Here is a 13,760-nt window from a genome sequence, read left to right on the forward strand (position 1 = left end):
TCTGTACGTCCCTGTGAAGTCTACCGGCAAGTGTGGTGCGCAGAACTGTCAAAGACCTTTTAAGTATCTTTCTTTTAGCATTTGTATCACCTGATCATCATCAGGGACACAGATTTATCTTCACTGCCCCACAGACCTAGTTCCTTACTCAGTATATCTGTCAATCATCCTACTGCTTACTGTTTGTATTTACATGCTTCTATGAATTGTTTACCCACCTTTGTATTTTCAGCTGAAGAACACTTTTTCCCATTCATTTATCTGTGGCTCTGCCGTATTAATTTTGCTTCTTTCGCCCCACATTATCTAGCTCTCATAGATTTCTTATAGAAACCAGAAATGTGCAAATAATTAATTCTATGAGAATTTCATGGTTTTTAAATAAGTGTCCTGATTTCGTGACACCCAGTCTTATGAAAGGCTGAATTTGTTTTGGAGGCACAAAGACATACGTATTTCTTTAAGGATCCTAGATCTCATATATTTTAGGCATAGTTTGGAATTCTTTCTTATGTAATTGTCCTAAGAGCTTTTTCTTCACTTTGTTCCTCTTAGCTTGGAGCATCTTAGAAAAGTCTAGTGCCATATGTAAATCTCAGTATTACATCGTACGTCCTTCTTCTTGGTCTGTGCTGTCCCATGTGGTAGACACTAGCTATCCGTGGTTACTGGGCACTTGAAGTGTGGTTAGGCTGAATTGTGATGTGCTGTAATTATAAAATATGCACCAGATTTCAAATACTTTTAAATTAAAACAAAAAAACCCTCATTTTTTTTATGTTGATCATATGTTGAAATAATATTTTGGGGACATGGGATCAAATAAAACATTACTAAAATTAAGTTCACGTTTATTTATTTATTTAGAGAGAAAGCATGCATGCAAATGGGGGAGGGGCAGAGAGAGACAGGGGAGGGAGGGGGGGGGGAGAGAGAGAGAGAGAGAGAGAGAGAGAGAGAGAGAGAGAGAGAATATCCCAAGTAGGCTCTGCACTGTCAGCGTAGGGCCCAATGCAGGGCTTGAACTCACAAACCATGAAATCATGACCTGAGTTGAAGTTGGACACTTAACCAACTGAGCCACCCAGGTGCCCCTATATTTACTTTTTAAAATGTGGCTATAAGAAAATTTAAAATCACCTAAATGGCGTACATTTCTCTTGGATAGCGCGGTTTCAGATCATTGGTGAAAACTGACCAAAGTTCTGGACTCAACCATTCAGGGTATTACACCTGGTCATCCCTACTCACAAGGCAGCTCTGTGACAAAATATTCTCCTACTAATAAAATTATATGGGAACCTTCTGTATGGCTCTTCATCAAAAAAATTCTGAAGGGTCCCCTGGGTGGCTCAGTTGGTTGGTTACACGTCCGACTCTTGGTTTTGGCTCAGGTCAGGATCTCACAGTTCCTGTGTTCAAGCCCTGCATCGGGCTCTGCACTGGCAGCATAGAGCCTGCTTGGGATTCTCTCTCCTCCTCTTCTTCCTCCTCCTCCTTCTTTTTCTCTCTCTCTCTCCGCCCCTCCCTCACTTGTGCTGTCTCTCTCAACATAAATAAATAAATAAATAAATAAATAAATAAATAAATTCATTCTGAAAGTTGAAATGCATTTACTGTTTCCATTTCTTCTATATGCTTGTTTAGCATTGTAATATTAGACTCTAATCTAATCCTTATCTCTAGGGAATGAGTTCCTTATATATTATCACACTTTCTTCCGACTGATTACCTGCCTTCCACCATGTGTTTCCTGTATTCAGTTGCCCTAACCTTTACTCTGGAAGTATAAGGAGACTCACTGGGCTCTAAAAGAGATTGCCTCTGAGTCAGGTTCAGTTCTTAGGCAGCAACTAAGCATGGCTGATCTTATTAGGAAAGTCCTTTCATTCAAATCCCATCTCCCTACAGTTTCAGAGCTCTCCTTCTCTGTTCTAAACTGATTCCACTACCGCCACTCCCAAACTGTCTTCTAGTTATTAGACTACCACTCGCTTCAGTTCTTGTTAGGGGCAGTGGGATTTAACGCAACAAGTATAGATCCTACAGGCAAAACGCTTTGGCTCTTTGTGTATGAGAAAAGTATTTCATAGACTCATGTTACATATTTGGTTCCTATGACTCCTTTCTTACACTGACAGTTTTTTGAAAGCAGGAATCATTTCCTCAAATGTCTCTTTAATTATAAGGGTGTGTTTAAAAAGAAAATTGAGGGGACCTGATATAACCGATCTTTCAAAATCAGATCCTTTAAAAAAATGAGGTTTTGATTGGGAAGTAGCAGTGGAGAGGAGGAAAGGTACCACCCAAGTCAAACGGAGAGATAAAGCCTAGAGTCTAGGAGGCGAAATCCTCTTTCATAACCTGGGGTGTGGCTGACCCGATCTAAGGTCTTCCTCACAGCAGCCACTGAATACAAGCTGCCCGTTGACACCACGTTGCTCCGAAGGGAACATACTCATTGTGATTAAGAGTTCCAAATGATCATTTACGGATTCTCCCCAACTGTTAGCTGAAAGCTCTTTAGGGACTTATTACTTCTTATTTTTCAGGCAGATCTAAAATAGCATGACATCTCCTAATGCCTTCAACCACAGTTCCCTGTTACCTGCATATTGCGCCATGTAAGACATGAAGTGCTTCTATTTATGCTGAACACGTGACCATTCCAATATCTCTCTTCTGTCCATCCTATTGTACCTTCAGGGACCCAGAAGATTCTTTTCTAATTCCCTGCCCCTATCAAAACAGGAAGAAACCCATATTCTTTTTAATTATGCACTTCTATCCCAATATAAGAAAAAGTCCCTTAAAAAAAAGTCCTCAGACAGATGTGAACATTTTTTTATGGTCAGACTATGGACTGGGCACATAAAATACATTCATAACCCTTTACCCTGGACTTCTACTTCTAAAAGGCTAAAAAACAATGATTGGCCATACTTCCCTGCTGCTGGGGACAACACGTGACTCAGTTCTAGCAATGAGATTTAAGTGGAAGTCCTTGGGAGGAGCTTCCAGGAAAGCATTTAAAAAGGACAAAACGTGGCTGATATGTACCTTCGGCAGGCTTCAGGCCTCACCCTTTTCCTTGAACGGTGGATCCCTAGGGTGCACTAGACATCTTACAGCCATGAGGACAAAAATCCCACGCTAAGCCTGATGGGGGAGGAAGCCAGGTAAGAGCTGGGCTCTGTTCTTACAGCCTGGCACACGAGGCAAGTCTTGTTCTTGCTTAAGCCACTATTCGTTTGCTTTCGCGAATACTTGCAGCTAATACATTAAAACTGTTCATCTGTACCTCCCAACACTTGTGCAAACCCTACAAATCTAAAGAATTCGTGTAGCATTATTATTAATGATCTGCCACTATCAGCAACATGATAAGGTACATATAATGCTTTAAAGACTCACATACACGTTTAAAATATGGAAAGAATTAGTTTTTCTTTCTTTCTACATTTTCACTCAAACTAGTGGATCACTTCACTGAACCCATTTCAACATTTAAAAAACGAATTTAGGGGTACGTGGGTGGCTCAGCTGGTTAAGCGTCTGACTTCGGCTCAGGTCATGACCTCATGGTTCGTTGAGTTCAAGCTCCGAGTCAGGCTCTGTGCTGACGGCTCGGAGCCTGGAGCCTGCCTGGGATTTTGTGTCTCCCTCTCTCTCCGTCCTTCCCTTGCTCTCATTGTCTCTGTCTCTCAAAAGTAATGAATAAATGTTAAAAAAAATGTTTTTTAACTAATTTAAACCTGAAAACTGTATTTATACAAAAATAGCTTCCAAACTCATCAAATACTTTCACATACTTATTTTTTACTGATATTATTTTTCTATCCCAATTTGCAATATATTGCCAATTATCTAATCCTATTCTGCAATGTTTTATGAAGAACACAATAAATTCTCCTCCCCAGAGTTATTAAATTCAGACATATGTAATTTAATGCCTGGAGACACTTAACTGCTGCTGACACTTTCAACACCAGATGTAATTAGAACTTGGAATTCTTTCTCCAAAACTACCTATGACATATATAAAGCCCTAAAATTATAACTCAAGATTAAAGTCTCACTAACCTTTGCTGTAAAATATTAAAGATGTCTAATCTTGTATCTTTGCAAATATAATAAAGGAAACTGAAAATGCCAACAGCAATGGCAAATTATGACCATTTCATACCTGTATAAAACAATAATGCTTTTCCATGTATTCATGTAATTCAGAACTGGTTATTTTATTCCTCTGAGGAGTTGCTTCACATTGTTTGAGATGTAACTTAGAAGAAAAGCTAGGGTATGAACAACCATCAAAGAAATGGGAGACTTTCTTCAAAACCACTATTTTGACCATGTAATTCCCAGGCTCAGAATCTTCAATAGCTCCCTACCACTTTCATAAATTCACACTCTGTGGCCCATCCTCCTCTTCCCGATTTACTCCTCCCTATTTTCCCACCCTGACCAAAATCACTCTAGTTATTCCAAAAGGATTTCATACTACTCAATTTTTATGTAAGGACATTCACGACAGTTATTACAGAAAGAAATGAGAAACAATTTAAGGTCAAAAGAACGTCCAAAGAATATCACATTACCACTAAAAGTCACATTCTTCAAGAGCATGAAAATATGCTTATAGATCTATTTAAAAAATTGAGAACTGTGACTATTTTTTAAAATGCTACAAAGAATAACATTATTCTAGGAAAACCAAAACCCATTACTACTATTATAAAAGTTAGGTAGCATAGTTCAAAAGTATTTCTTCACCATAATGAAGACGTAGTAGAGAAATCGTTTTCCCAAATACTGGCTACAAAAAATCATCACAGGATTGTCTATATTGCCACCAAGAGTTAAATTTAATAGAAACAATTAAATATATAAGCACACCTTTAAAGAACAGAACTATAATTTATTCCTGCAAAAAACTATTGATGTGCTAAATGGATCTTGGCTTTCAAAACACTAAAAGTAATTCCAGAGAGGTTTGGGGTTTCAAGCAGCACTCTTGGAATTTTATTATTACCAAGCCCATAATATTTCAATATATGCTTAGTAAATTAAATAAACTGCTTAAAAAAAATAAATAAATAAAGGCTGTGGTTCCCTTAGGGAAGAGACTCGCCCGCCCCAACAACCCTGCCCCGATTATAGCCATAACATTCCGGAATTCTGTTTCCATTGTGTAACTTCAGGGGCTTAATAAAGAAATTCTGTAGATGACATTTTGATAAATGCTCTAAATCTTTAATAGACTAGATTTATGCAAATTGCAAGCAGCACATAATAATTGCTATTAAAACTGCTATTCAGAATATCAGAAAATACCAACTCATTTTAGAAACAAATTAACCAATAACTAGTGACAATTTTTATTCATTTAAGAACCCAAAGAATCTAACACGTCCAATTAAAACATGTTGAGAGTAAAGCACTATTTTTGTTTATCTTTAATTCTAACATTTAAAATATTTTAAAAGCCTTTTCAGTCTTGCAATTTAGGTAACTTTTTTTTTTAAATAAAAAAAGAGACCAGAACTCTAAGTCCTTCATACACCAAAAGTCTATCGAATCCATTCTCTTCTATCTCCTCAGCTACCACCTGGTTAAAGTAAACATCACTTCCCTAAACACCTCCTAACGGATCTCTCTTTAGGTGCACTCTTATCCTCCTCCAATCCTTGGTCTACACAAGCGGAACATTTTGTACAAAATGTACACAAGATCACGTCACTTGTCCTCTGAGAACTCTCCCACCACAAATAATGAAATTCAAACTCCTTACAAGATGACGCATGACTCCACCTCACGCACCACGCTCCAGAGACACTGGCTTCTGTCCTCACACACACCAAGCGTGTGCCACCTGCCTTCACACGCCGGCTGTTCCCTTTGCTGGAAATGCCTTCCACTCCCTCAACCCCCAAACTCCACGTGGCTTGCTCCTCTTCATGATTCGGGCCCCATCTCCAGTGTCGGGCTGTCAGATTTAGCATATAAAAACCGGGGGAATACTTTTAACAACAACAAAAAATTATTCACTGCTTATCTGAAATTCTGTCTGAATGAACATCCTGTGTCAGTGTCATCTTTTTAGAGGTTTTCCCTAAAGAATCTCCTTTGTCACAACCCCATTTTCTTCATGGTATCTGTCCATCTCTGGAAATTACCTTGTTCATGTCTTCGGCCTACCCATTTATTGTCATTTCTACCTCCATCCTAAACACGTAGTTCACCTCTCCCCTCTTCTAACCATCCTGCCAAACCTCTACCCCATATTAGCATCACAAAACAGGGTCTTTTCTTAATTTGAACTGTTTCCTCGGCACACAGTGCCTAGTAGAAAGTAAGCATTCATAGAGCATCTATTGAATGAAAGAATGCTCCAAATTTACTGCTAAGAGGCTTAGAATGATTCTAATTCCATCCCTGTGAAACAGTTTGAAAGTTCTAGAAGTAAAATGAGCCTAGGTTTCTTATGCGAGCAAGTGATCTGAGTACTACAGTTCTATGTGATTCATTTTATCACCGATGTGTACTGCAACAAGACAAATACGAGCTGTTCATACTTATTTGCACATAACCAAAAATAAGTCTAGGGACAGAGAAACATTATTAAAAGCATACTTAGAAAACACAAACTTTATGAAGATGTAAAACTATGCAAATCCACTTTACCGTCTTAATAGAACTCCTCTGTTTTTCTTCCCAGACACCACTGCTCAACTCAAGCGTACAGTGAATATTTGCCTCTCTGTCATAGGATCCAAAAATGAGTAACCTGCAGGATAAAAATAAAACAAGGAGACTATTACACCAGTTCTATGAGATAAAAGTTTCTTTCTGATTATACCAAGAAGTAGCAAGTTACTCCATTACTACTTATAATTTTGGTAACAGAAAAAAAAATTAAGTCAAACACTTAGCGCACCCTCTAGTGGAAAAGGGAAGTAAAGCTAAAACTAGGTGAAATTCAGGACAAGCTTTTCTCAGCAGCTAGATCAGACAGAAAAATCGCAGATATTCACGAGGTGAACAAACTGACCAGACATCTATACATAGTAGCAGAAGCTACAGACCTTCAAATCTGACCGTTGAATTTAAAAAACAAGTTAGGGAGTGACTCATATAGTACGATACCACCTCTGTAAAAATTACACACACATAAAATAGTACAACATAGTTGCTTATGAACATACCCACACACTTCTCCGTCTACTAACATGACTTTAGGCAAATTATTTACCTTCTCAAAACCCGTCGCTTTCTCTGAAAAATTCAGGGCAAAAATAATACCACTTAGAGCTGTCGTGAGAACAGAAGAAGACAACGCGTGCCAAAGCATTCAGTACAGCACCTAGCAAACAGTAAGTGTTCGATGAAGTGTTTGCTATTTCTATTAACTTGAAAATAATTGTCAAGGAATAAGTGAATCGCCTAATTTTACTGTTTAATATTCAGATCTAAAAAGGAAATCTCAGGTCCAATCTTGAGATGACATAAAGCAGTTTTACCACTAAAGGAAAAAAATATTACCCAGATGTCTAGCTTCCATATTACCTATCTTCTAAGGCAGAACATAAGTCTGCCAATGTGTTTCAGGAGTAAGCTTCAGAATAGCTTTAGAATTAATCAACATTTGACTGCTACTCTGTTACTTTATGTCTACACAAAGATCATGGGGGTGGAAATGAGATAATCATTTTTAAAAGTAGATAAAACACATTAGATGGGCACTCGGTTGGTTGAGTGTCTGACTCTTGATTTCGGCTCAGGTCATGATCTCACAGTCGTGAGATCGAGCCCTGCATTGGGCTCTGAGCTGGCAGTGCGGAGCCTGCTTGGGATTCATTCTCTCTCCCTCCCTCCCTATCTTTCTATCTCTCTCCCCCACTCCCCACCTCCACCCCTGCCCCGCTTATGCATGTGCATGCACGTGCTCGCTCTTACAATAAACTTTAAAAAGGGGCACCTGGGTGGCTCAGTGAGTTAAGTGTCCGACTTCAGCTCAGGTCATGATCTCACAGCTCGTGAGTTCAAGCCCCGTGTTGGGCTCTGTGCTGACAACTCAGAGCTGGGAGCCTGATTCGGATTCTGTGTGTGTGTGTGTGTGTGTGTGTGTGTGTCAAAAATAAGATTAAAAAATTTTTTTTCAATTAACTTACAAAAAACTCACATTAGAGTAATAGGAGAAAATTGTGTCCTAAGGCTGGAGACTTTGAGCAAATCATGTCCATACCTCACAAACCGGCCTCATAAACTAAAAAGTCCGAATACACTCGTGGGAAAAGAAATCTCTACACTTGAATAGTTTTTAACCTTAAATGGATATTTAATGGTGCTTGACAACCTACTGCCAAAAACATCACGAAGACTCATAATTATAAAACACGGAGTTTACAAAAAGCAGCTCTGCTGCCACCATCTGTTCAAAAGAGCAAACTACCTACGGGCCTTTCTGGTCACGCAGAGAAGGCTTATGCACCAGCTAATGCTCCCAAATTCCCAAAAGATACTAGTCTCCAGGATTCGGGAACAATAAAGCAATTCTCAGAATCCATCCCTGAAAGCACGGAACTTTTTTCCTATTTTTGTATTTTTCATAACACCTTTATAACATTAAAAAAAAAATAACACAAAACGTATTAATTCAAAATGAGTTACGGACTTAAATGTAAGAGAAGAAAACATAAAAACAAATCTTTGTGACCTTGATTTGGACAATGGTTTCTTAAGATGGGACAGTAAAAGCACAAGTACCGAAAAAAAAAAAAAAAGATAAATCGGACTTCAATGAAATTAAAATTTTTGTACTTCAAAGGACATGACCAAGTAAGTGAGAAGACAGTTCACAGAATGGGAGAAAATATCTGCAAACTGTGTGTCTCATATGGGTCTAGTATAACCCAATTTAAAATTGGACATTTCTCCAAACAAGATATGCAAAGAGCCAATAAGCACATGAAAATAGGCTCGACAGCATTAGCCACCAGGGAAATGCAAATCACAGCCACGGAGAAATGCCACTTCGCACTCACTAGATGGCTAGTAAAAAAAGGAGACAACGAGTACTGGTGAGGATGTAGAGAAATGAATCTTTATACTTTGCTGGAGGGAATGTAAAATGGTGCAGCCACTTTGAAAAACAGTTCGTCAGCTCCTTAAAAAGTTAACATATGACCCAATAATTCCACTCCTGGGAAATGAAATCAGACATTCACACAAAAACTTAACATGTATGTTCACAGCAGCATCATTCTTAATAATCAAACCATGAAAACAACCCTTCAGGCCCATCAACTAAGGAGAGGTAAATAAAACGTGGCATATACACACAATGAAATATTATTTGGCAATAAGAGGAAATTAAGTAATGATACATGCTCCGATTCGCATGAACCTTGAAAAGATGCTACGTGAATGAAGCCAGTCACAAAAGACCATATACTGTATGATTCCACATTTATATGGAATGTTTGGAGTAGGCAAATGAAGAGACAAAGTAAATTCGTGGTTACTTGGGGCTGGGGGAGGAGGACTAGTGGGGAACGGGGACTGGCTCCTACTGTGTATGGGGTTTCTGTAGGAGGGACAAAAATATTCTAAAATCGGGTCATGGATCATGATGACGGTTGCACAACCCTGTGAATGTACTAGAACACAACAAATCGTACACCCTGCATGGATGGATCGTATGGTATGTGAATTATGTCTTAATAAAACTGATTAAAGAAAAAAAGAATAACGTGTGATCATAACGATAGCAAATCGGTAGGGTTACACTAAAAGTTTTACACATTTGTTTCAAAAAGATGTAATAAATACTTGGTTTATCATTACTATGCGTCAATATGTTGTGACAAGATTACGTATTTCAATAAAATGTAAGCATGATTTTTACCTGATATTCAAGAACAGAAAATATTAAAAGGGTACCTTGAAACAAAATATATTCCAAATGAAAATCGTTCCAAATACTGAGGTACCACAAATATTTAACATTTAATAGTTTTTCTTAACAATGACATTTGAAGGTACACAAAGCATTAACTGCCCTGACAATGTTTTTTTTTAAAGGTATTCATTCATTCATTCATTCATTCATTCACTTATTTTGAGGGAGAGAGAAGGAAAGAGAAAGCAGGAGGCAGGCTCCAGCCATGCTGTCAGTGCAGAGCCTGCTGTGAGGCTCGTACTCACAAACTGCCAGATCACACCCTGAGCTGAGATCAAGAACTGGATGCTTAGCTGACTGAGCCACTCAGGCACCCAAATCGCCCTGATGACCTTGATCTTTGTTTTGTGACAAATATTCCAGGCACAGAAAACTTTCATTTTGCATTGCTGTCAACTGGTCCAACTGTTAAAAGTACTTCCAAAAACACTTGCAGGTTGGATGTTAGGGTACATTTTGCTTCAGATAACTTTCTCTTTTTAATAATGGAAATATTTTGATTGCCCAGAATCTGGTTTTGCCATTGAAATGGATACGGCTTTTATTAATCCTGATTTTAGATCAATTTCTGATTCTGTGTCAGAACATCCTACATTCACGTCTTATTCCATTAAAGCACTTTACAAAGAACTGTAGCCTATGGTCAATATTCAAATATTGGAAAAAGCCAGCAAACATAAGTACTCTAACAAAGTAACTTTAGTTTCTCCCAGAAAAGTTAACAGAACACATGTCATACTGTCAATTTAAGGATTTATTTTGTTTAGAAAACTTGTTATTTCTTGAAACAAAAAAGATATTATTTCTTAGTTTGTATAAAGTATAGTATGTACACAAATTTATTAATATTTGTTTGCAAGAACACTCCCAGTTACAAGACAAGGCAAAAGCTACACCCAAGACCGACTGCTTAGACCATGATGTTTCCTCCCTAAAGCTCCGTATCTGGTCCCCAGGACACAGTTCCTACATCAGTGTTGCCTGTGCCTGCTTGTGATGTGTAATCTGGATTCCTTCAATCTGTAATGACTCTATGTTGAATGTTAAGCTTAACGTTTTCCCCCATTTTCCTGATTTCTTGACTGGTATCTCCTGAGATTTGGAAAAACTTGTAAATTTCTGGAGCAATGCCAGGAAGGATTTCCTAGAAATCCTGGAAATTTTCCTGGAAATTACTGGAAACACAAGTACCAGCCAAGTTAGGTGAATGTAGAAAGCATTCGCTTTCGTTTAAGCAGAACATTTAAAAAACACTAAAACAATTTTCATTCTACATGCCTATGCATACACAATTCAATCTTGAGTTAAACAAAGGCTTTCCATTCAAATTATATAATCACCAGAAACAAGTAGTAACAATCACTGGCTAATACATATTTTGAGTCAAATGAACACTCAACAGATGCTGAATAAGGAATAAACGGTACAAAAACTTTTTATTATACTACTTGGAAAGGGGGAAGGAAGAGTCCATATTGCTGAACAAAATGGCAAAGGAAACTGCCTTTAGACCCCTCTGTCCCCTGAAAGAACTATTATTAGCTCTATGAAAGCTCTTTCCAAGTTCAAAATGTTTATTTTTTTTTAAAGGCAAAGGTATACTGCAACCTCATGTTAAATATAAACACATGGGACGCCTGGGTGGCTCAGTCGGTTAAGCGTCCGACTTCACCTCAGGTCACGATCTCGCGGTCTGTGACTTCAAGCCCCGCGTCGGGCTCTGGGCTGATGGCTCAGAACCTGGAGCCTGTTTCAGATTCTGTGTCTCCCTCTCTCTGACCCTCCCCCGTTCTTGCTCTGTCCCTCTCTGTCTCAAAAATAAATAAACGTTAAAAAAATATTTTTAAATATAAACACAAACACCACCTATCAAAAAAGAGAATTTACAGCACTCAAGACCAAAAGAAAAGTAATTCCTAATGTGCCCTTCTATAAGAACCTCATTTTTACAGCAAAAGTGAAAAACAAAAATTTTTTTTAATTTTTTTTTTTTTTACGTTTTATTAATTTTGAGAGAGAGAGAGAGAGAGAGAGAGACAGAGCGTGAGCGGGGGAGGGGCAGAGAGCGAGGGAGACAGAGGATCTGCAGCAGGCTCCAGGCTCTGAGCTGTCAGCACAGAGCCTGATGTGGGGCTCGAACTCATAAACCATGAGATCATGACCTGAGCTGAAGTCAGACGCTTAACTGACTGAGCCACCCAGGCACCCCCCCCCCACTTTTTTTTTAAATGATTAAGCTTAATTTGAAAAGAGTCTTGCACTGATAGGGAGTCAAATATCAACTCACAGGTTGCGAAAAGAATCAAACTTAGCTGACCTCCTCCTATATGTGCTTACCTGCCTTTACTACCTCCTCACTTCCCCACAAAACCATCCTACTTAGAACTCAACTCTCCTGTCTGTGACAAAGACTTCCAAATCTAATGTCTAGTCCTTGTTCTTCTCCCGTTTTGCTTCTACAACCCCAAGTTTACAGGACACTTTTCTACAGGGAAATCTAACCATGCCCTACTGCTAAAGGTCTATAAAGTCGCATTCATTACCCTCTGAAACAAACACATCGATTACTCCCACTTGTCCTGAAAGGCAGAAGCTATGTCTTGTTGTTCATAACCTCCGATGTCCAAAAAATAATCAATACTTGATGACCAAATCAAAGTCAATAATACCATAATCCTAACAGTCCTTTGCCTCCCCCGCCCGAATCCACATATTCGGCCACTCAAGAAACCCTGTCCTAGTTATTCTATTTGTGCTTTTCTTTCTGTCCCTACAGATACAGACCTTTCAAGTGTGTACCTTATCACCTTTGACCTAGAACACTACGTAGTCTCTGGGGCTTCAACCTCCCTCTTTCTCTCTGCAATCTGCCTCATAAACAGCAATCTTCTTAACACAGCACTTCTTAATGTCACTTTCAGACACCTTCCGTAACTGCCCTCTGATTAAAGGATAACTACCTTGGACTTACTTTGCTAGCGAACCTGGCTCTGATTTTTCACGTAAACATCTGTATTTCACCCAGACAGGTCCTGAAAATACTTTACAAATTCTCACTTTTGTCTTATTGGCTCTTTTTCTAACTGCCTACATTATCATATTGGCTGTTACTCAAATCTACCACCGGTCTGTCTGCCCATCTTGGAAGACACACCTCTTATCCACGAAGTTTTCCATAGCACTTTCAGCTCCAAAATACTTTCTCCTTGCACTAAATCTCTATAGTACGTATTCGCTAAGCCTCCTTTCAAGTAAGACAGCCTTGTGCAGTTGGCTTGTTTATGTATTTGTCTGTTAGCCCCACCTGCATTTCAAGTTTCAAGAGTTTGGGCACTGGACTTCCCACTTTTCTGTATTCACCCCAGTGTGGACACAAAGTGAAGGCAGCAGCGACAGAAGGACTGGGAGCGGTGGTGGCAGCTCACGATTACTGTAGGGCAGGGCTAAAAGCTTCTACATTTATTATTTCACTCAGTTTTCACAATTACTCTATGAAACAGGCACTATTATTACCCTAATTTACAGATTAAAAAACTGAGGCACAGAGAAGTTGGGTAATTTACCCGAGATCACACAGCGAGTGAATGAAAGTCTGGGCCACATAAATGTGAGATTAATGAATTCAAGAAATTTTGACAGAAAAAAGGGGGAAAATATTTTTCTATAAATAAAAAAACACTAGAAGCAGTGATTGACAGTTATGGCATAATGGTACAAAGAGAGGGAAAATTCAATCAAATTCATGATCTTCTTTTGAATTCTATTTTCTGACCACAGTTCATTTTACAGTTCACTT

The 13,760-nt window shown here is 38.6% G+C and overlaps 1 protein-coding gene across 1 annotated transcript in view; it reads right to left on the minus strand.

The window, feature by feature from the left end:
- PDZD8 (PDZ domain containing 8) overlaps positions 1-13,760 on the minus strand; it is a 76,655-nt gene that overhangs the window by 30,410 nt on the left and 32,485 nt on the right. Inside the window, exon 3 of the mRNA XM_049646506.1 lies at positions 6,688-6,790. Coding sequence (XP_049502463.1) covers positions 6,688-6,790 — 103 coding nt within the window. The remainder of the gene's footprint in view (positions 1-6,687; positions 6,791-13,760) is intronic.

This window comes from Panthera uncia, chromosome D2 (assembly GCF_023721935.1).
Source record: "Panthera uncia isolate 11264 chromosome D2, Puncia_PCG_1.0, whole genome shotgun sequence".
NCBI lineage: Eukaryota > Metazoa > Chordata > Mammalia > Carnivora > Felidae > Panthera > Panthera uncia.